The following is a 24,075-nucleotide window of genomic DNA, read 5'->3' on the forward strand; positions in this document are numbered from 1 at the left end:
TAAACAAATCACAAAAAATCGCATAAAGCTTACAAAAACCCTGAGAGAACTTTGTACAATTTTTTATTGGTATGTTTGCTCTTGCACATACAGTGTATTATTTAAATTGTCTTGTTTAACATAGCTGATCGAACAGACACCACTGCATTAAAACTCGGCAGTCTGTTGTTTTATAAAAAATACTGATACTGTACAAAAACAATACTGCAACTCACACAGGAGTTCCTTCCATTTTTGTCTTATTCAAGACACTTATCACATCTCCAGTAGGCCTGTATTTCCATATGTACCTTTCAGTATACCATTCTTAATTTTTTTTTAAATAAAAAAAATACTGAAATATCTGTTCAACTACCTTGGGACAAACCTGATTTGAATATTGATAAGAAATGCATTATTAACTATAGTTATGAAGAGAGTTTTTTTCAGATATATTTTTTCTGGGTTTGGATAAAGAGGTTTTAATTTGGGATGTCATTCAATAAATGTATCAGACATGCTCTATAACCTTAGGGGTACAAGCTTTTCAGTTTATTTAGTTTTGATCTATTGATCTGAAGTAGACTGGAAAAGACTACTATCACCCTGGTTTTCTATGTAATAGGTACTATGACTGAAAATGAAGTACTGTATATGCAGCTGCAGCACTTTTTCACCACTTTGCTGTATAATATTTAGAGATAGTTTACTGTTATTAATTGTCTAATCATTTCAGTGTCAAGTTTTTTGCTTGTCTTTTACACTTTATGATAGCAAATATATACAGTATATGCATGTATTCTAAAAATATAAAATTAAAATACAAGTATATTTATATTTTACACCCCAGTTTATACTTGTCGATTGCCAGTCAGGCTCTTTTACCAATACCACTTGCTAACTGGCAAAAGAGGAAAGAAGAAATCATGCTTGTGATATCAGGATCAAACATGGTCAAGCTATTTCCCTATCTAGTCCCCCACTCTTAAGGAATCACAGTCACAGCTAGCTAAAGACATAGCCGAGACCTGAACCAGCAGTGCTGGTATCATACAGCTACACATGCACATGAGCTCCATGCATGCACGACTAGGCAATTTAAATACAGGGGAGATCTTCGATGCATTCATAGATTTTTTTTAAAGATACTACTGAATATAGGTTATATGTGACAAAATAAACGTTATTCAATTTCACTCTTTCAAAAGCATATCATACATTTACTATATGGAAATAAAACCCCACAAAATTGCATGCCTGAATCAATTATGTTTTTCAAACTGTAATGTACAGTATTTTAATTGATGACATATCAGAAGCATTTAAATGCATGCATCTCATTATATGCTTTGATTCTGAGCACACACAGAGCCCCACTTCTGCATGATAAACAGTGTTGTTTGTTTTCTTATGGCTAATAGTATGCTTTTGCATTTTCCTGTTCAATTGCAGAGGCCAAGGAGAGAGAACAGACAATTGAGCTCAAGGTCACGCTGAATAAATATGAAGAAGCTATTGAGAAAATCAATGAGATAATTGAAAAGACAAAAAAGAAGAAAAATATAAATCAACAGAGTAGGAGCAAAGCAGACAAACACACCGCTGAAGGGAAAGCAGACGATGAAAGAAAGCATCTCTGGGAATTGGGTAGGACTGCAGAATATGCTCGTTATAGTCAATCCTTGAATGACTGAGTTGATATGAGGAGTCAATAGAAACCTTAGGAACATAAAAAACAAGATGTCTTACAAATGAGAGAAGGCCATTTGACCCATCTAGCTGGTTTGGTCTAGTTTGGTTGTTAGTATCTAACTGATCAGACCTTGTGGCTGGGTTGCTTGTTTGATAATCCTTTGTGTAAAGAATTGCCTCCTGTTCTGTTTAAAATGGGTTTCTCATTAGTTTCCAATTTTTTTTCTGGTTCCCTTAGTTTCAAATTCTGTCATCTGGGTCATGTTACAAAGTTCTTTCTGAAGAAGTGCATAGGGCTGACCATGTCCATTTTAAAAATGTCAAAATTGTGGACGCTGTGCTGTGGGAGATGCCATCTTTTAGATAAAATGAGGAAAATCCTTAAGATAAAATTAAAACCAATGTTATCGTTACTTGGTCATGAAATACCTCTTATCACTGTTCAGTAGAGTATAGTTGGATAGTTTAACTCTGGGTCTGCATAATCTTGCCTCTCTATATCTTTCCGTTAATTCAATTGGTGAAGTAGTACCTTTTACCTACCCCATGTCACTCATGTGAGGAATGAACTTCAGTTGTGGATTATTGTATCTCCTGTGAAAAGAAAGTTTAGAATGCCTTCATTGTATATTTATATTCAGGTCATTCATTTTAAATAAATGAATTTATTTATTTCAAGTATAAGTGTCTGCATGATAGCAATTGCTCTTTTGCCTGTATCTACAGTGCATACAGAAAGTATTCAGACAGCAAAGTAAGAACTGTTGACTTTACTGTCAATTTTTTTAATTGTGGTCAAGATTAACATGAAGGTTAATTTGAATAATAGTCATACCATATCTTTTCCATATCCATATGGAGCAATCTTGCTCATGGACAATGCTCTCTGGGTGATGGGTAGACATAAGGTCTAGGTGTTAGGAGCACGGGTGAATCACCAAGGGGCGAGGGGTTATCTCATTTAGGCAAATCACATTTTTCAAATTCTCACGGGGAAATCACTGAATTGGCTGCACCTGGAGACTCTAGCTCCCTATAAAAGCAGTTCCTGAGGCAGTAGAGGTTGTCTTTTTACAGACCCTTACGGTTTTAAAAAACTGAGCATTTAAATACGATTTGCAGGTAGAGGTTTTCATCTGGCACAACAAATCAGAGAAAGCTTATAGCGGGATAATATTGGTAGCAGCCTTGGTCATTTTCCATGTCGGGAAGCTGGTAAATAAGAAGATGGTTACTGAGCACACTTAGCCAACGAGAGAGGCTCTTGCCACGGCTATCCAGGAAAGATATGGTAAGGGTTCATGTGGAAACCCCTTGCCACGCTATCAGAAAAGGGGATCTTTCACACCGTGCTATGCCCCTCACATGTTTAACCACTGTGTCATATAAAGTACTGTACCACCCTATACCATCCCCCAAAACATGCAACCAAGAGACTGATCTTCACTAAACTAAGCGGGAGCGCATTTAGCCAGACAAGTTGAACCGTGAACCCCTTTCAACCTATTTAAAGAGACTGTTATAACCTGCAACAGCCACAGTACCAGTACCAGTGTGCACATTCCTGAACCTATTTCTTCAAATCACCCTTAAACCAAGACTTTTATCAGTCATCTAAAACCTTTTGTAGATCCTCAAACTAATGAAATCCCAGCAGCTGCACCTTCACAGTATGATTTTGTGGTGTTGAGGTTATAAGATATTGCTTAAACCTTCTACAGAAATTATTTCCTCTAAATTTTAATCGGTGTAAACAGCTTCAGCTCAGCCGCATTCTATCCAAGATGAACTTTTTGAAGCAAGTGTTGCATAATTTTAATTAAACTAATAATTACAGGCAGATTACTTAAACACTCAGGGTATTGGCTACTGCCGTTTTTTTAAACCTTTTTCCCAGCCCTATAAATGTATGTAAAAGTCTATACGTTTTTTACTCCCATTACTCATCCAGTAATATTACAAGTTAACATCCAAATATATATGTAGATATTGTAGATATCAAGGAAAAAGTAAAAGGTTTATTCCATTCTGAAAAGAGAAGAAAGGAAACACAACGTTTCGGCTGTGGAGCCTTCTTTGGGTGTTGTTTCCGTTTTTCTCTTTTCAGCATGGAATAAACCTTTTACTTGTTCCTTTGCAGCCTACGCATGCTGATTCAGCTCCCTGCTTGAACTATTGTAGGTATCATTTTGTTTTTTCAGTGAATAATTTCTCTTTCCAAAAAATTAGCCATTTATATTATTTATGACTGTTTTATTCTCAGAGACTGCCACATTTTATTAAGGAGACCATGGTTGACAAAATGTGTAGAAATAATAAGAGCACTGTCTTTGAAATCTGTCCCTTATCTTATCTGAAGGCTTTCATTGCTGAATATTAAAGTTCAAAGAATGTGAAAAACAAAACAGAATTTTGCACACCTTTCAAGAAAAATCAAATTGGCAAAAATATTTATGATGGTTACAAAATTGAAAAAAAAAGTGGTTTCAGAAGACAGAAATATGGAAGTGTTTTTATTACATTGTAAGACAATTTTACTAGTATTAAGTGGCATAATATTTCAGCAGTGTTCTGTCAATTGATATTCTTTAATAACTATTTCACAAATCACCTCATTTCTAATCAAGCATAATTAAAATATCCAATACAATAACTGAATACTGCCAGTACAAGTGCCTGAATTTTTACCACGATGCTGTCTCTGTATTTGACCATGTGGAGATGTCTTAATTGTATTTTTCTCTCCCCCATCTCCCTCCATGTTTCACCAGTGTAGATTTTGGAAGAAAGCTCACTGATATTGCACCAAAGCCATATTTCTGAACTGAACTATAGACAGAGGGCAAGTGATTTTAGCACAATAGAAATACTTTTACTATTCCAGGTGCTTCCTTGCTTTGGTTGTTGCCTTGATGTCAGGAGAGGTCACTTTCTGGGGTCATGCACAATATTTATGAAATCTCTTATGCCAAAGGCTTCAATAAGTCTTTAAAGTCTCAAATAAAAACTATTTATCTTAAGACCATGTGGAACATAAAATAGAAATGTTTAAAAGGCCACTTGGCACAATTAACGTGCCTTGTTCTTGTTGGATTCTATACAATCCTCATGGTTTATCTCTATACCCATCTGTTCATAATTTCAATAAAAAAGCAGTCTAATCATGTATTTTGCACTTGCCAAGGTTAAATTGTTTGATTGATCTTCTGATTAAAAGTTGAAACTGCCGAAAAAATTCTGTATTTTTACAGAATTTGTGTTACAGCTGGCACCATTGGCAGTCCTTAAAAGCATTACCCCCTACGTAGGGCAACAAGTGTGTTTCATTTTATTACCCTCAGTGCAGTTGTAAGGTTAAGGTAAAAAAGTGAAAGACTTTTTTTTCAATTATTCAACTGACTTTCAAAGCACAGCAGGCTTTTCATTAGAAAAAAAATAAATTTTCTTATTGCTATTTAATGAATTAAAAATAATTTTAAAAAATAATGCTAAAGGATTTTTGAAGAACTAATAAAAACTGTTTTTGTTTCCTAGTTAACAGAAGGAAATCCATTATACTGAGTCCACAGTTTAAAGAGGCACTGGGAGACAGTGACACTGAGAGAAGGAGCAGAAGGGGCACTGAATATAGGCGGAGGTCTACTTTGCTACTGGGAGTGTTGCAGGAGGAACAAATCAGACTGAAAGAGCTGATGAGCAAACCATTGGAGCAGCAAGAAAAAATAGATGAAAAAGATTTTCCAGATTTTGATGCAGAACTGTTCTTTAATATTTACATGGAAAGTGAGTTTATGCTCCCTGTAAGGTGCACCAAATTAGGGGTTTTGCATTATTTTATAATTTCTGGTTTTGATAAACGTTCACTTTCTCTGTAAACACTGTTGTTCATATAAAAGGACAAAATTTAACGTTAATGCTCTAAGATGCATTTTTTATCATTAATATGCAGAGTAGATTTTAATAATATTATCATAGATTGTCCATAGATAAAAATTAAACTGTCACTGTTTTTCAATTTTTTTAATTTCCATCCCTCAATAAGTCACACCTTATGTTCTAGGTCTGTAAATTATAAGATTGTTATCTTTTGTTTACATATACTGTATATAGATTAGCATTGAATAAACCGGGTGTAATGTGTTTGTTAAAAAAAAACAAACGCTGCATTTCAGGTGTCTTAGAAACACCACGCTTTAAATCCAGTTTATTTGATGTATAAGGGTATGTTTTCAAACCTTGCTTTTAAGGTTAATATTCTTGCTTTGAACTGCAATGAAGAGAAACTGATAGCATAAAAAGTCTATCATTTGTGCAAAGTAAGCATTAGCAGTCTTTAAAGGACTTCGGAACATCTTAGAATCAAACTATATTAACTCTGTTTTAAAAAAACTACGTTATTTTCAGGGGAAGACCTGAACTTTGCACTATTTAACTATGTCACTGAACAGACAAGTGAAATAGAGGACATTCGGGAGCAAATCGAACAGGTATTGTAACAATTTTTATTATGATATTTGAATTTATTTTATTTAAATTTGGGTTTTATTTTTAATATTTTCAGCAGAATATGTACTCTATACATACTGTATAGCCTTTGGCTTTTGAGGCTTACTTATACTACCCAAAAGTGCCCTTCCGATTTATATATCCAATTTTACAATTTCAAACATTGTTAAATCAAATTTAAAAATGGTAGAGAAACTGGCATCTGGCATGTTATTAATTTTTTGACCGTAAGCATTTTGTGCTTCCTTACTTAGTTCCTTTTATTTGTCCCAGGTGGGAAATTTGCTTTACAGGCAGGTAAAAGAAAATACACAATATGTATGACATGACATGAGCCCATGTACAAATAAGAAACATACATGTACGATGAGAAATCCAAAAATCTATAACGTAATATATAAAATCAGTTGTCTAAATTAGGCAGGTTAATAGCCGAGGATAACTTAATTATATTGAACTTCAAATAATAAATTTTTCTCAATGCAGAAAAATGTAGATTAGTTTCAGTTACTTTATATAAATTATTTTCTTATGTACTGCAATAAAAAGGTAAGGGCAAATTCTTCCACAGTAGAAAACCCAAATATGGTAAATAATAATTTTAAAATAAAAGTTGAAAAATTTCAATCCATGTATTTTTTCTCTGCATTCATCATTACAAGTTAATTAACCACTTTCCTCTTTCTTGCCTTTGGCCCCTCAGTCACATTATGCTTTTCTGTAATAATAATAAGTTCAGATGGAAAGAAAAGTGTTTCTCACTATAAAGTTTGAAAACAATGTCTGAAGACATGTATTTTTAATGGCCTTTGAAGACAGAGACTCATACAATCTCAGTGTGTTAGTTCAGAAATATGTAATCTGTAGAATTGCCCAGTGTATTCCATCTTTTTGCTTGTGAGACATTTGAATTAGGCCAGACAGTGCTTACTTATTGTTATTACACATAAAAGACTGCTAGATAACATGTTGTGATGTTCAATCCCTACACCATTTCCAGAGTCCTGTCCAGCCTTTAGCCACGTTCCCTTCAGTTTCCCTATTAGTCTTCCACCAGCAGGATGCACTGTGCTTTGGGAAAGCTGGCCCGGGATGGATAGTTCTCAACACACCCAGGGGCATATGAACCTTCAAAGACACAGCATGTAGTATTAGCCCAAGCAACCTTGATTCAAACATCAAGTTGAGATACAACTGGTGTAAGAGGAATAAGAAAGCAGGAGAAGCAAAATCTAACCTTCAAAAGCACCACAGGCAGCATCAGGCAGAGCAGCTTGACACCAACCAAACACAGCTGGCTTTCAAAACTACCAGAAATAGTTTTTCCATCCCAGTCATATGACTTCCCAAATCATTCTAATGCAACAAAGACAGAAAATAATAAAACTCGTGGTACAATTTAAATCAAGATGCAATAAACATAAAATAAAAAACATAAAAGAAACCATTGAGGTAAACTGAACTACTTTGCTTTAAAATGTGTGCCTATCAGTTTGCAAATCAAGTTTAACCCCACCTATTTCTTGTAACTTGGCATTTGTTTCTGATCTCTCCACCAAGGACTTCTTTTCTGTAAACTGTCAGGTTTTTGTTTCTCGTTCACAATTTTTTGTTATATCCAGTGCCACCCCATAGAAGTGCAAAATCTAGGATATCTAGGATCAAAAATGCACTATGATCAACATTTTATTTATTAGTGCATAAACCAAAAGCTTATGTGCATAACCTACAAAGCCAAATTCACATACAACGATGAAAAGTAAAATAGCTTGGAAAATACCTGTACATGGGAGACTCTTATGATTTGTAATATCACATAAATAATATCCTTCAACCATTGTATATTCTATAAATTCATTAAATTAATTCTGAAGAGAGTAACTAGACCTGGCTGCATGTATGCTGGGCTAAACATTGGACTAAAACAAGAATATAAATATGTTTTACAGTTAAACAGTTCCAGGACCATTAAACATGCACACAGAGACATACACACACATACTGTACAAGCATCTTTGTGCTACTTCTTCTTTAAGACTGACTAACCTAGTGTTAATAAAAAATAATATAATAAAACATGAAGCTTTCCATTAAACATATCAATTATGTAACTACTTTTGACTAATCAGAAACAGTACTGGTATTTTCGGCAAATTTCCTTTGCAGCAGTTCAAAGCAGCCACTCAACTGGCAAAAGATAATTAAAACATTTAAATTATTAAATAGACAGAATTAAGATAACCTACTGCAAAGTCAGCAAAAGCTCCTCACTCAGCTAGTTCCAGTATCTCCTGGGTTTAATCTGAAATTGGATACTCTCCCTTATTAGAACTGACATTGTGTGTAGGTATATTTACCTATCATTGAGAAAACCTGAGAAATCCACCCACAAAGATAGTAACTCCTGGCAAACAGAAAATGTGGGGACATCTCCCTAATTTGACTATTTTCCTAAAACGAAATTGTATATTCTTTTAAATTCAAAAGTGCCCAACACATTTAATTTTGGTCTACCTGCATTCTGTCAAATTTAATCTAAGTGGAGTATTGAATAGAAAATAAATATGCAGGTTTGAAGGTCTCTAAGCTAGTCTCTTATTCACTTAATATACTTTAACAGTGTGAGTGAACTGGAAGTAAACTATTGAGAAACTAGAAAATTGCTTACCGTATTTTAAAATAAATTATTTGGCCAAATTAAAAAGGAAAGCAGATACTGTACAGTAGAATCATGGGGTGTGATTTGTGAAACAGCTCTGTGTACTTACTGTATATTATGTATCCTTGCTACCTGTGAGGTGCAATTTAGAAGGAGATCTGGATGAGATGTCTCAAGTCAATTGGTGTAGCAAATCACAAAAGGAAGTTTCTAAAAGGAATTTTTAAAAATGCATCCTTCTTGGATGCTGGACCCCAGTTTTTGTCACAAATATAACTTATCTATCCCATTATACCTGACTAGCCAAGAGGCTAGGCTGCACAGTTGTTGAATACACTGTACAGAGTTTCAAAAGTGACTGTAAACAAACAAAAATCCTTACATCTCTCAAAGCTTCAACTATGTAAAAATCTAAAAACAACAGGATTCCTTTTAAATACGCAGGTGTATGAATAGGGTTTCTGAGATGAGATGATTCAGCTAATTCCAGTATCTCCTGGGTTTAATCTGAAATTGGATACACTCTCCAATTTCTCCAATACTCTCCAATACTGTAAGGCATGTGAAAGCAATAAGTACAGTATTTCCCTTTCAAAAAAAATAGTTTTTTTAGAAAAAGTGGCTCAGTTTAGCCAAACTAAATTAGTTTTTTTAACCATAAAGGACAATTATTATGTTTCTTCATATTTTTATGTTGCAGCTCAAACTGAATATTGAGTTACAGAGAGACAGAGATTGTGCTGTAAGCCAAGAGCGTATGAACATTATGAAAGTACTTGAAATGACCCTGAAAGATGCTGTGGAGGCTTCAAGCAAATTTAAAACAGATGTGGGGAAATATGAGAAGATTTTAGGTCATATCAGAAAAGGTATGCAATATTGTTTATTCTAGAATTTCATACTATGGCCATACAAGGTAAATTCATGTATTGTATTGAGAAATAATATTCTTAACATTTCATTTCATACCTATATACTGTGTTATTAAAACTTAATATCACCTCACTGATGATTATCTGTGGTATAACTTATTTAGTTTGTCCTCATAATTAATATAGCATGGATATGGTATCTATTTTATAATAAATGACTAATTTTACTTGGTGTCATAAATAAAAATCCTTTAAGTAAACAAAAAAAATCCATGTTACTCTGTTCTCTCTAGAGGACTTATTTACAGTAGTGATTTCAATTCCAGTCCTGGGGGCAAGTGTGTCTGCAGGTTTTCAGGTCTCTTTAAAACAGCAGCTGCTGAAGAGCTGTGGAAGGCTGATAAATTAGGTCACTAAAAGCTGAATTGGAAAGAAAACCTCCAGACACACTGGCTGTCCAGGTCTGAAAGTGAGTTCCACTGGTCCATAATAAAGAAATATGATTATCAGCTCTATCTGTGGCGGAACAGCTGTACTTATTGAACCCCTGTGTACTGGCCCAAATACCCCTTGAAGCTCCACTCTTATTCCAGACTGGTAACAGCCTAATTAGATATGACCTATCATAGTCCACAAGTAAAAAGATTAAACTGTTTCCACATTAGTAAGGGAAGATAGATCTTGCCCAGGCGAGCTACAAAAAATCAACTAAAGGTCATGTAGTTTCTAGGACAGTGCCATTTAAAAGCCTTCATAAGATAAGATCTCTTTATAAGCCATATACAATTACTTGCATTAGGAATTTGTCTTCTCACATAGCCCAGCTTGCTCTCCATGAGACACACAGGTGGGGAGAGAGAAGCTTGGGGTCAGAGGGCAGGGTCAGCCATTTATACAGCACCCCTGGAGCAGCTGGGGTTAAGGGCCTTGCTCAGGGACCCAATGGAGTAGGATTCCTCTGCCAGCTGTGGGATTTGAACCAGCAGCATTCCAGCTACAGGCACAGATCCTTAGCCACAGTGCCACCACTCCACCCAGCACTCTAGAGAGAAAATTAGATTCAAACTGTCATGAAAACTGTCCGTCATTTGATATTTTCATCAATTGTTTGTATTTTTAAATATCCTTGGACATTAGAAATGTTAGAAATGACCACAATTTTGATCCTCTTTCGAATTGGTTTCCACAAAAGGAAGCACTGCCAAAAAGTGATCTAAAGATGATTTATTTCCACAGTTGCAAGAACCGCTTGAGAACATTAAACTCCAAGTACTGTACCTGTTCCTAAGTCAGTGTGGTTCTTCATGTTTCACACAACAGGTGCACTAGAACTGGCAACAAAGATTGGGGTTAATACAGCAACCTTTGCCAATTCTCTGGGACGGAGGGATGACAGATGCTGTCACTAGTCAAGTGATTGTGAGCCCAACTGAAAAAGCATGATATACTGTACAGCAATTTTCATTTCTTTATTCAAAACAATCAACATGTGACAGAATTGATATAACACAGGTTTCATTGTAACAGGTTAAATTGGTACAGTACATATATTGTAAAATTAAATCTATTTCTAACTTCCATGTCAGTCTTTCTTTTGTATATACTGTAGCATTTTCGAGTTCACGCAGGACAACAGACAAGTGGAGACGAGATAGCGAAACAAGTGACTGCTTTTTTTTTCTCCCATCAAAACCACAAGCCGACACAGGATTTACACACACATAAGGGGAGAGACGGAAGACATACACAGGTTTAGGGTGGTAACTTGTTAACAGAAGACTACATACTTACAAAGCTACACAGGACACTTAAACTAATATAATACTATTTACATAAGCAGGGTCAGCTGCTGGTCATCGTGCTGACCCTCAGACTCCCCCTGCTACAATCCCAGCCTGCTTCGCGGTACCCTGAGTGCCTAAGTACACTTCCTCCTCACCACCGGGCGAGGGCACTACAAAACATTGCTGTGCAAGTCTTAAAAATGTTGCAATTACCAGTTACCACAAAAGTATTTACAATACGGATGACAAAAATCAATGTCATCTGTGCATTCTGTGTATTTTCTGTCATTAGAATGACTTTGACTTAATACAGCTTAGTGTGTGTGGATAAATCAAGGTTGTCATTTAGCTATTTTTAATTCATATTGATCTGGAACTTTAATCATGATAACTTGAGAGGAACTATGTATTAGTTGCCAATGTGAACTTTTGTATTAGATAATCAATCACATTTGCAATTTGCAGTCAAATTTAATTGAGTCATTGTCAAATGTTCCTAGTGATTAACATCAAATGTTCTATTCTAATCATTCATGAAACTGTTAATGTAAAGAAAATCACTAACATTACAGTGGACCACTGTGGATTTATACTATAAATGAAAAATGAGTAGGTTTCTCACTCTTAACCACTCACTAAATGCAGGTAAAAAAATCCATCTTTTAGTAGAATTTGTGGTAGTATCTATTTTTTTTTACTGAGTTATAAATTTAAGAAACATCACTATTAAAATGATACATATGCAGTGTTCCTCATCTTTATGAAATCATTCACAGAAATTTACAGGCCCAGCTACTTGTATGAAAATTGTCCTCTATGTATATCCTGTCTTTGCTGAGTGTGTTCAATACCCAAACAAGCAGAGGAGGGTTCCTTTAAAAGTAATGTAGTTCAGTGGAAAACTGATATTGAAAAGAATATGGAGGGAGTAGAGAACTTGAAACTCAAACCTTTCAGGATAGCTACCGTAGTTGTTTACTGGTATTTTCTGCAGTGCAGGAAAGTTGTTTATTTTATTGAATGTGCTTTGATTCATTTTTATTACACCAATAATTTTATATTTTTAATGAATCAATATTATCTTTTATATTGATGAGCTTCTTCATAATGCTTAATCCTAAATGTACTTAAATATATTGTGTATTTTCAAAATTATGTATTTTCTTAGCTATTGCCTAAGAGACTATTGATTATTATTGTTCTTGTTTCTATTAACAACATGTGAAAACTGAATTGTTTGTATTGTAAAATTGTTAGGTAATCCAAGTAGATCATTTTACGTCAACAGTGAAAATTTCGCAAAATGCATTTATTTGAGAATTTTACTAAATGAATTAAGTATGAAAACTGTCTGTCATTTGATATTTTCACGAATTGTTTGTATTTTTAAATATCCGTGGACAAATTATTGCTGGTTAGAAATGACCACAATTTTGATCCTTATTCGAATTGGTTTCAACAAAAGGCAGCACTGCCAAAAAGTGATCTAGAGATGATTTATTTCCACAGTTACAAGAGCCACTCAAGAACATTAAACTCCAAATGCCTCTTCCTAAGTCATTGTTGTACTTCAAATGTTTCACAAAACAGGTGTACTGGAACTGGCAACAAAAATTGGGGTTAATACAGCAACCTTTGCCAATTCTCTGGGATGGAGAGATGACACTGGCACCCAGAACATTCTCACTTGTCTTGGGGAAATTGAACAGAGAGTCAGTGAACTGCTGGCTGTGTGGTCATATCAAAAGTATCAGGTGACAAAAGGCTTACATTTTTAAAAATTAATTTCCAGAAATCTAAGACTATTCAACTTATAGTCCAACAATGTCATTAGATAACTCTTTCTCTTAAAACAAACTGCTATCTGTATGAAATGAGTACTTTTTAGCTTAATGTACTTCTCACTGGGATAAAAATTGCTTTTGTGCTCTTTTAATAAGTAAAATCTGAACTCCTCTTCTTGACTACTTCATTCCAAAATTGCAGTTTTTTGGGGTTTTTTAAAAGTGACATTTAAAATTGTCATTCACTTTCACATACAAGCAATTCAATTCATTTATTTTATTATGTGTTGCAATACTGTGGATAATATGCACATACTGTATACGTTGTGCTATTCATATTATACTTATCTATAAGATTCATGTAGATACTATTTTTTAAAAGATTAAAAAGGCTTCATAAATACCTTTACAATTACAAATTGCAGAATAATTAAATATACTTTGTATGATCTCTCCTATAGGACGCTGAGAGGACTGATGAAAGAACAGAATCTGTTCTCACATTCTTAGGAATCATAGCACCTCCAATTCTTCCAGATTATGAACTTCAGATTCCATCTACAAGGTAATCCAGTGATATTACGTGCACAGAGAAAAAGACAGAAAGGGAATGTTCCTTGCCTAGCTGCAGAGGGAATCTACTAGTCCATCAATTTTTAAGTGGATTCAATCCCTTCTGAAAAAATGTAAAAAAAAATATTTTTATTTCAGTTTCTACATATCACTTTACATGTATTGTCTTAAATGATGTATGTCCTGAAGTGACTTTAATTGAAAAAGTTTTTTTTTTAATTTGAATCAAACCTTTTCGAACTTTGGACTTTTAGTCCGCAATTAACACCTGCAGTTTAGTTTTCTAAAGCACAGTGACATAAAACATGGTGCAGAAATGCATGATATATTTTTGGTGTTTTAATTTTTGCTTTATGTCAGGAACATCCTTTGGTTGTGCCACAATTAAGCATTCTCATCCTGCAAATGTTTCCTGTTTCTGTTTGGTAGGAAGTTATTGAAAGAATTGTAGTCTACACTGAAATACTATGTATGTTTACAAAGCACATTAGTCCTTTGTGAATTGAGGCCACTGTAATGAATAGCATACCAATAGGCCAATAGTTCAGAATGCTGAGTAGTAAGAGAACAAGTCATTTATTTAAAACCAGCTGGACATCTGCACTTTCAAAACAATGCTTTGGTGAATCATAGGTCTCTTTTTACCTGATGCAAAGTTAGAGTCAGGTTTTACATCACAGGTAAAGGGTGCAATGAGGAACCTCTATAGTAAAGTGAAACTTCTAAAATGCTTACTAAGACAAATTGTGAATGATGTGTGCTATATGTCAGCGAACCCATTCAAGATTTCCATGAAGAGTAACTTTAATGTATCATGCTCAAAGCTTAAGGAGGCATTAGATCTTTGAAGCTGACACTGGTTGCAAACTAATAATAACATCTAAAATAACCAAGAGACAAAATACTTCTTTACACGTCATTAGGTCACTATCTAAAATAAGGCATTTGCCAGACTTTTTTTTTAGTACAGTCAGTACTTGTTTGAATTTTGCTCATTTATGAAATCTTTACTTCTGTTTAGGGGTATAAATCAAAATTCACAAAACTTTAGACACTTCAGATTTATTAAGATAAATGGATTAGCAAATATATATATTTTAATAGATAATAGATAATAGTACTTGTTCACCAGAAACTAAATTAACTAGTCATGTCTTGTTGTTCTTTCACTATTTTATTTGTAAAACATTTCTGGAAAGTTGAATATTTGGGGAATATTTTAAAACAAAAACTCTAATATATGCTCATGCCGTATTATTCCTTACATTTTCATTTGGTATAATAGTAAATACCTGTACTTGCTCAGGTTTACATTTGTGGCACGATGGCACAGTGGCTAGGAGTGCTGGGGCACTGGTTCAGTTCTGGACCTGGGCTGATATCTGTGTGGAGTTTGTATGATCTTCTCCTGTTCACTTTGGTTTCCTCTGGGTGCACTGGTTTCCTCACACAGTTAGTTGGCTTCTGGGAAAATTGCCCCTGGTGTTTGTCTGTGTGTTTCTGTCTGTCTGCCCTGCGAAGGACTGGTGTTCCGTAGGGTCTATCCTGCCTTGTGCCCGTTGCTTGCTGAGATACTGTAAGCTCTGGCTTCCACCTGACCCTGAATTGGCAGAAGCAGGTAAAAAAGGATGGATAAATAAGGTTCACAAATTATTTAGAATAATTTAAGTGTTATGCAAAAATTTGCATTCTGTAAGATAATTTAAAATGTTTTACAGATGTAAATACACATACTGTAAAATGTGGAAGTGCATTTAAAACTGTACTAAACGGGCAAAATGGGCTACATGGCCTCTTGGCCTTTTCTTGTTTGAAACCTTTTTTATGTTGATGTATGCCTGCTATTTTGGAGATTGAGAGGTTCTTCCTGAAAGAAAACAATATGTCAGAGAGCATGACCTTGATGTGATTATTCATTCAGCATTGTAGCAAACAATAAATAAAGACAAAAATCCATATTACCATCCATCTAGTTACTATACATGTACAGGATCCACACTCTGTGGATCCTGCCTATTTCCGAATAATTAAATTGGGTGTGTCTGCGATAGGGGTCAAAAGTTCACAGCCTCTGAAATGGTATTTATATTTCTAAATCATTTAAATGGGCCCTCCAGGATGCAACTTTTTTAGATGATGGAGACACATTAAGTCCCACCCATGCAAGTAAAGGTATTTGATATTATATTATAAAGCTTATATGAACTCTTTAAAATCAGAGAGTGGAAGTTTATCATGCTTAACAAGACATTTCAAAGCACAAGTGAATGTATGCTCTGTGCTATTGATGAAGAAAGGTAGGGGCAAAATCTTCATTTTCTTTTTTTCCAAGAATGGTTTCAGCAAAAGAAATCAATCTGGGAAGGACTTCATGCTGACCTTTCCAAGTCACCCTGACCACCCTCACAATCATTTCTGCTATGACGACAGCCACCTGCTAATATCCATCTGTTATGGAATATTTTTTGGCATGTGCAGATGGCCTTTTATTAATTCTTAAACACATCTTGAGTGCATTTTTTAATTGAAGAAATTTGTTTAAGGAATTCTATAGGAAACAAAAATATTTTCAACTCTGTATATAAAACTTTCATAATTATATATGTTTTATTATATATTAATATCATGTTAAAATAAATGATAGTCTAGCCTTCATACGGTATATACATAAAATATTAATATAGCTTTGTAAAAAGTGATTTTGGTACTTATAATTTGAAACTGTTATTAACTAAATTATTTAATAACATATTTTATTAAAATCTAGCCGTAACTTTTTTAGGCAAATTAATTAATTGCAGACAAGGCTTAGCAATAATTATATTTGCTATTCCACATCACCTGGCAGTTCTACTGCTTTTTTCTAGGATGAATTAATGATCAATACAGTTATAATAGACGTTCTGGAGGAGTACCCAGGACTTCCTTTTGCATTCATTAGCATCTAACCAAACTTCTGAATTACATTTTAGTTGGAAATCATGATGCAAAAGTGGTTGAAACGTACCCAAACTAGTTTCAAACTGTAAGTCTAACAGGCGAAGCTTAACATTTTTAAATCGGAAAAGAAAAGATGATGAGAATGACTGGGGCATTGTGAAACCTGCAAGCAACTGACAAATGTAACTGAAACTCCCATCTCAAACTAAAAAAAGAGAATGAGGACCAGAGTCAATGAAAGTGAATTGTGAAAACAGGAGATGGGTTCTTCAATACATGTGAAGCGTCAGTGGCAAATGATTTACTTGACCCCTTCTGAAAAAGCTAAATCCAAGTCCAAGCAATTACACGAGAAGTCTTTTTGCAGGAGTATTCTCAATATTCTCTCATAAATGAAATTGTTGCCAGTTTTACAAAGCTACACCAAATCCTGACACTGCAAATAAATACATTAAATTCTTTGTTCTGTTCGCTGTTATTAACACAACACAGACCCTTTATACAGTATACCAAACAAAGCCTTATTAACCCCATATGAGAATGTGCAATAAAATAATTACATAATTGATTGTACATACAGGTAATTATTCAATAAAGGAACAGGTAAAAGTTAATTCAATACTGAATGGTAAAGAAAAGAAACACTTGGCCGTGGGTCCTTCTTCGGATGATGAAAGTGAAGCCTAACCATATTCTGGACCTTAAAGCAATAAAAATAACAGCAGCCATATCACTCTGCAACTCACAACTGGCAACCCACTGAAGCTAAGCAGGTGTGAGCCTGGTCAGTACCTGGATGAGAGACCTCCTGGGGAAAAACTAAGGTTGCTGCTGGAAGATGTGTTAGTGGGGCCAGCAGAGGGCGCTCACCCTGCGATCTGTGTGGGTCCTAATGCCCCAGTATAGTGACGGGACACTATACTGTAAACGGGTGCCGTCCTTTGGATGAGACGTACTGTAAAACCGAGGTCCTGACTCTCTGTGGTCATTAAAAATCCCAGGGCGTTTCTTGAAAAGAGTAGGGGTTTAACCCCGGCGTCTTTGACAAATTTCCCATTGGCTCTTACCAATCCTGGCCTCCTAATAATCCCCATCTATGAATTGGCTTCATTACTCTGCTCTCCTCCCCACTAATAGCTGATGTGTAGTGAGTGTTCTGGCGCACCATGGGTGAATGCTGCACAGTGGTGGTGGAGGGGAGTCCCCATTACCTGTAATGCACTTTGGGTGGAGTGTCCAGAAAAGCGCCATAAAAGTGTGAGCAATTATTATTATTAAATAGAAGGTTTGTATACAGTAACATTTGCTGTTGTTCCCTTGTAATAATAGTATCAGCTTGAAGCTTTGCTTTTCTTCTTTGAATTTGCATTCTTCTCCTGTTTGTGTCAAGTGCTCATTGTCATGTAATGCAATAGGAAATGTTTTGTATTAGTTGTTGCAAGAAAGCATCTTCTTAAATTAAATGTCTTTTTCAGGTTGCTTCTTGATAGTGATGAAGAGATTAATGGAGAAGAGCTGAAACCACTTTCAAAGGAAGAACTGCAACAAAAGGCAATAAAATCTCTATTACTTTCCTATGAAGTATCTAACATTCAGTAACTCTAGCAGAATACAATGGGCTACAATGCCTCTTACCCCCACAGTGTTCAGTCCCGTGGCTTAGCTAGCTAAAGTTGCTGTAGGGAAATTAATTGCAGAATTTCCCTGCTTCTTTATACCTTCTAATAGATGTAAGAATCAGATTTCCTTCCAGTTTACTGTCTCCTTTCAGTTCTTCAGGAACATGCAAATCTGTTAAGTACCATTTTCAATTTGTGCAATTACTTAAAAATTACATGAAGTAACTGAAATGAAATCTGCCAAATAATATTGAACTGAGAAATATTTCAACTACAAGAAACATCATGAGAGTATCTGTTTTGGATGTTTAATATTAACTTCAGAAAAGATGTTTGAATTATCAACCAGCAGAAATGTACAAAACTCAAGGGATCATCTTATTTTAATATGACTGACCCAGTTCTAAGATTATTTAAAATTTCATTAGTCCTTATAGGTTCACTAAAAAAAGTTTTCTCACATTTGCATTTATAATTTAAAGGCTCATAAAGGTCACAATTCCTGTCGTAAATCTATTTTAATGACATTTCAATTGGAAAAATAGAGAATATTTTTACAACTAAAAGCTTTGAAGTATGCCTTGGTGCAGATTCAAAAACTTGTGTATGAATGTGAAAAACACTTGTTAAAATTTCTAAGGACTCCATTCATACACTTGCAAAAGTGAGAAATTGAAATTGAAGCATAAAAAATGATTTGTTATGAATACATACTTAATTTCAAAATGTAATGAAAATAAAAGGGTAAATGTATTCTGCATCATTGTATAAAAATGTTTCAAGATAGTTGCCTTCAACTATAGATTGTGGTTGCATATATCAATGTGATCAGCTTCAGCTCAAACAAGTTTTGCCTTTCATGGGATTGTATTTATGTCAGAACCTATCTGTAAGTGAATGACAGAAGTGTCCCTAGCTGGTTTCCCCTTTCATGCTTTCACTGTTTAATTAATTTTCACCTCACACCATCCCTTACCCTGGCACTGTGGAGTTTCAGTAGGTCTCTGGACCTGTAAGTAGAAGGTTGTGTATTTAAACTGCAGGTGGGGCACTGATGTTGTACCCTTGAGTAAGGTACGTTACTCCTACTGCGCCAGTAAAATGCCCTAATCTGTAATCTTTTTATTATAAATAAGAATTTCTCAGTTAACTTATCTGATTAAATAATATGTAGTTACTATAAATTACTATAAGTAGTTACCACTTCATATGATACTAATGTACTTACGTACTGTATATAAAATATAAATTGTATATTTGTTGGATTTAAATTTGGAATCAAGCATACAATTTATAATCCCACACATTTATACTATTATCTGTAAAACACGAATGAAAAAAAATCTCTCCTTCTTCGAACATAAGCCAAGCAGATTATATCCCTCTGTAAAGCTCATAGCCTAGGGATTTAAATGGTTAAATTGGAAAACAAATTTAAAGAAACCTGAAATTGAGAGCTCTTCATAGTTTCAGCTGTGTAGTTTTATGATGTGGATGAGGTGCTCTCAATCATTACATCTAAAAAAAAATCATTAAACTTGACAAAACAGTGTAAAGCAAATAGACTACACTGACAACATATGAAATCAATACACAGTATACTGTTCATGCTAGCATCCCTTGGGAATGAAGGTACGAAACTGTATAGAACTGTAATTTCACAGCAGACTAGCTCACTTTTAAAGAAACCCACATTTTTTCTCAATGATTATATGATAAACTGTTACTTGTGCAGCTGAGAGATACAGTATATGGGCTTAAAATATTCAGCAGATTGAAAGTGAAGGCTGTTGATTTGCAGAAATGCTAATGAATTCTAGCTATTACAATATATATTCAGTAGTACATAAGAACTTTACACATTTACAAACAAGAGAGGGTCATTTGGAACATCTAACTTATTAGGTTTTTCAGTAGCTAATAAAATTTATCTTTAAAAATAGAAAGAAAATATTGTTTTTCATTATACACTGAAAGGTAAAGTAGTAGTGTCTTTAACTTATTTTCCATCCAAAATATTAATAACCATACAACTAATCTTTAGTAAAGATCACATACAACCAGGTTGTTGACTCTGTAATAATGTGAATTCATGAAATTTTGCTATTTCTCTTTCACACGCCTACTTTTTCAACTTCTGTTCTAGTTTGTTAGCATTATGAAATTACAGCAAGTGATAATAGTGACTCTTGAATTGTTGTGCAGCTTCAGAGATGAATACATTTGCATGAAAATTGAGGTCTTGTTCTAATTGCTTCTGTCTTCTTGATTTAATAGATCCAGATTAAGGAAGATGGATTAAAAAACAAGCAAGGAAAAACACTGCCTTAGAATTCTATCCACGCAATCAACAGGGCAAAGGAAAATTGAGATCAATGTTTCCTATATGATTAAAAGCTCTTTCTTTTTTTCCATAGTCTAGATATTTGGCATTTTTATGAGATATACATTGGCTTTTGCTTTATAATAATTTAATGCAGAACATAAAATCATCTTGAATATCTTACAATTACAGTATGTGCCCAAAATAATAATTTTTGCAACAAACAGAATGTATGCTTTGGACTATGATAGAAACATTTTTGTTTGATATATAAAATGGCATTGATGCCATAGGAAGGCTATGTTTGGCAAAATCTTGTCATGCTATTAAAATGGTCTGTGTCATTTCTGGAAGCATTAGTCCAATTATAATGATATCTTTACTTGTTTCAGATAGTAAAATAAAAGCCTAGCTGAATGCTAGTGAAGTAGCAATTGGTTTCCTGGACAAAGATTAATTACATAGAGAAGCAAAAAATAGGTCAGTGATCTCAAGCTGCTGAAGCTACAGTAGCACTTAATAAACTAAGCAAACAGTCAATTAGGTGCTGTTCAACAGCCCTACAGCAGTAAGATCCACGTTTTCTTGCACTAAAAGGAAATCTGTTTGATACTTCCACATGTTCCAAGATGAAGAATTGTATTTCTATCTTAGAAAAAATATTATGTTCCTTTTTACAGTTTTTTAATCCCTGCAATTAATTTTCTACAAATTTAATTTAATTCTTTATGAGTTTACAAATTAGAATATAAAAGTGTACTATGAAGTTATTGGCTGGTTGGGGGTTTACCAGATATTTAAAATGCTATATTGATTCTTAAATAATCTGATACATATAATGAAACAATAAATTTGAAATTATGAGATGGCATGTATGTGCTTAATGTCTTTAATTTTCTATCTCTATTTGTTTAACTCTAAATAAACTGATTAGCATTCAGATTAAGTTGCTAATATCCATGGATTATTTATCCTGAGCTATTTGTTAATGAGCAAAACCTGCCATTCAGACCAAAATATTTGAACTAAAAATCATATTTTGCAGGTATTATATATACAGTATATCCATTTTGTTTACTATGGATTATTGTATAACATTATTTTGTGGAGACACAATAACCACACATTGTTTTGTAGGGATGCAAGGGCTCACAGCACAGTCCAGTAAAGGTTTGAGATTAGTTTAATTGTAATGAAAATGGCCACTTTCTGAGATCACTGAAGGAGACGCACACAAAGAGTATTTCCCACATTCTATGTATGTTCCCATGACCAGTTCTTAATTATGTTATTTCGCCTTTTTTATTATTTCTATTTCTGAGGTGTCATGTACAACAGCAGGCGTCTGTTCAACATTCTCTCAAGCCTGGTCAGGAGCAATGACTCCAGGCCAGAGCCAGATTTCTACAGTTTCATAGTACTTGACATTAAATATGTCAATTTTCCATACAAATAACTATTGTATAGGGAACAATGGTTGTCCTCCAAACTGTTTCAAAGGCAGAGAGCAGACGAACAAATGTCCCTGTTCTCAAATGCTGGTCAAAATCTACACAACAAGGCCACACAAGGGTGCTACCTGGTCAAAGCATCTCTGGTCCCTGCCTGTTATTTAGAAGGACATCCTCATTAAACGCTGAACATTACAATATTCTTTTCATCACTGGAAATGTAGTGCTGAGTAAAGAGATGGTACAATAGTTAGTAAAATTCTCAATCCACTGGTGTCCTGGGCATGAATAAAAGCAGTGACTTATTTTACATGTGAAAACATTTTTGGTCATGTAACTTCTAGTGCCTACACTAATCCATTTTTAATTCCGAAATGTAGACTTATATTTTTTAAAGGTTTAATGAAAAGACACTTGTTAAACATGATTAAAATATAAATGAAAGTCATTCACTAGTTTAACAAAATGCACATGTTAATTTCTAGGACAGCCATACAGTATTAATATAGGTATATAATTTCTACTTTTCAAATAAGGCTTGTTTTTTATGTTTTAATTTTGTTTTCAATAATTATATTTGTCCATACAGTACCTTTACTGGTCCAAAACTGACCAGAAACAAAAATAGCCTATTCACAAAGGCTGTTGGCTGTAGTGTAAATATGATACAATTTTTTCTTTAGTAAAAAAAAATATTAAGAAATCTAATTTAAAAGTAAAGTAACATTTTATTTAACTTTTGATTTTGAAACATTAACTTTTAATACCACTTTAATGAAAACTGAAAAAAATCAATGACATGAAACAATCATAAAAAGTTTGTTTAACTGAAGTACTAGTGCTTCCTCTTCTAGAAAACCTTCTTATAACATTTATTGTTAGTGTATAGCTTCCACATTTTAAACTTAATTTATTTAAAATCTATGCAGATCATTTCCATATGAAAACATAGAATTCTGTAAATGTGTTCATTTTTGTTTTATGACAGGATTTCCTAAAACCTGGTCCTAGGGAACCTGTGTACCTAGAGCTTTTCTGAAGGCACCAGCACCTAAGGAGCTGGGAGAAGCTATTAAAGTGGTCCAATTAAACTAACTAAATTAAGATGAGCTAACTGAGGTTTTTAGAGGCCCCATTGAACTTAAAACCCATAGACACCAGCCCTCGAGAACCAGGTTACCTTTAAATTATCAGTTTGTAAAAAACTGGTTCAATTAAGTCAGTAATTGCATCTGTGCACATTGAGAGCTGCAGTATATAATATTTTCATTTAAATCATTGTTAAACTCCATAACAGACTAAATCACATGGACAAAATGGATTACTGTATTTCAGAAATTTCAAAACTGATGATATTAGGGGGACTCATTAAACTTTGGTTGTGTTTCAGGAACAGGAGTGGCTACCCCTGCAAAAGTCTATTTTTTGTATAGGATTTTAGAGAATAAGCAAAACCTGGAAGTGAAACATTCACCTCTTCGTTGACTTTCAGATTTAAGTAGATTTAATCAAATACCTTAAATGCCTTCAGGAGTCTCCTAGTGTTCATTGCTTCAGAAGGAATTTGTTCAGTTCTAAGTGGATACTGTTCTGAAGCAATAAATTGCACACATGATGGAGCACTGCTGTCATTTAGTAAGTTAATGAAACTTACATGTCTTAAAAGACTTATGTGAAGGTCAGTTAAGATAAATCAATGAATTATTAAAACAGCACGAAACCAGAGGTGGTGTTTTGTTTTGCTGGGTCATTGACAGCAATATTATCCTATAAAACAAGTATCAGTTGATTTATTTATAACTATTAATATTAATGTTAATAATAGTAGACAAGTAGTAACTGCTTCATAACTATTTTCATCAGCACCAACACCCTTATAATCTGGTGTCTGAA

The 24,075-nt window shown here is 34.2% G+C and overlaps 1 protein-coding gene across 1 annotated transcript; it reads left to right on the forward strand.

The window, feature by feature from the left end:
- Window positions 1-5,882: 5,882 nt before the first annotated feature.
- Window positions 5,883-18,388, forward strand: LOC148834758 (uncharacterized). The gene is made up of 6 exons (XM_088915776.1): window positions 5,883-5,892; window positions 6,076-6,158; window positions 9,537-9,705; window positions 13,083-13,246; window positions 13,738-13,841; window positions 18,265-18,388. Exons 1-6 carry the CDS (start codon window positions 5,883-5,885, stop codon window positions 18,386-18,388), a joined length of 654 nt encoding a protein of 217 aa, XP_088771902.1.
- The last annotated feature ends 5,687 nt before the right edge of the window (window positions 18,389-24,075 follow it).

This window comes from Atractosteus spatula, chromosome 5, assembly GCF_055471065.1.
Source record: "Atractosteus spatula isolate fAtrSpa1 chromosome 5, fAtrSpa1.hap1, whole genome shotgun sequence".
Taxonomy (NCBI): domain Eukaryota; kingdom Metazoa; phylum Chordata; class Actinopteri; order Semionotiformes; family Lepisosteidae; genus Atractosteus; species Atractosteus spatula.

Bases quoted from the DNA above. Each gene is read 5' to 3' on its own strand.
- LOC148834758 (XM_088915776.1), top strand. The intron at 6,159-9,536 runs GTATTGTAACAA...TTTATGTTGCAG, and splicing joins TTCGGGAGCAAATCGAACAG to CTCAAACTGAATATTGAGTT. The intron at 13,247-13,737 runs GTGACAAAAGGC...TCTCTCCTATAG, and splicing joins GGTCATATCAAAAGTATCAG to GACGCTGAGAGGACTGATGA.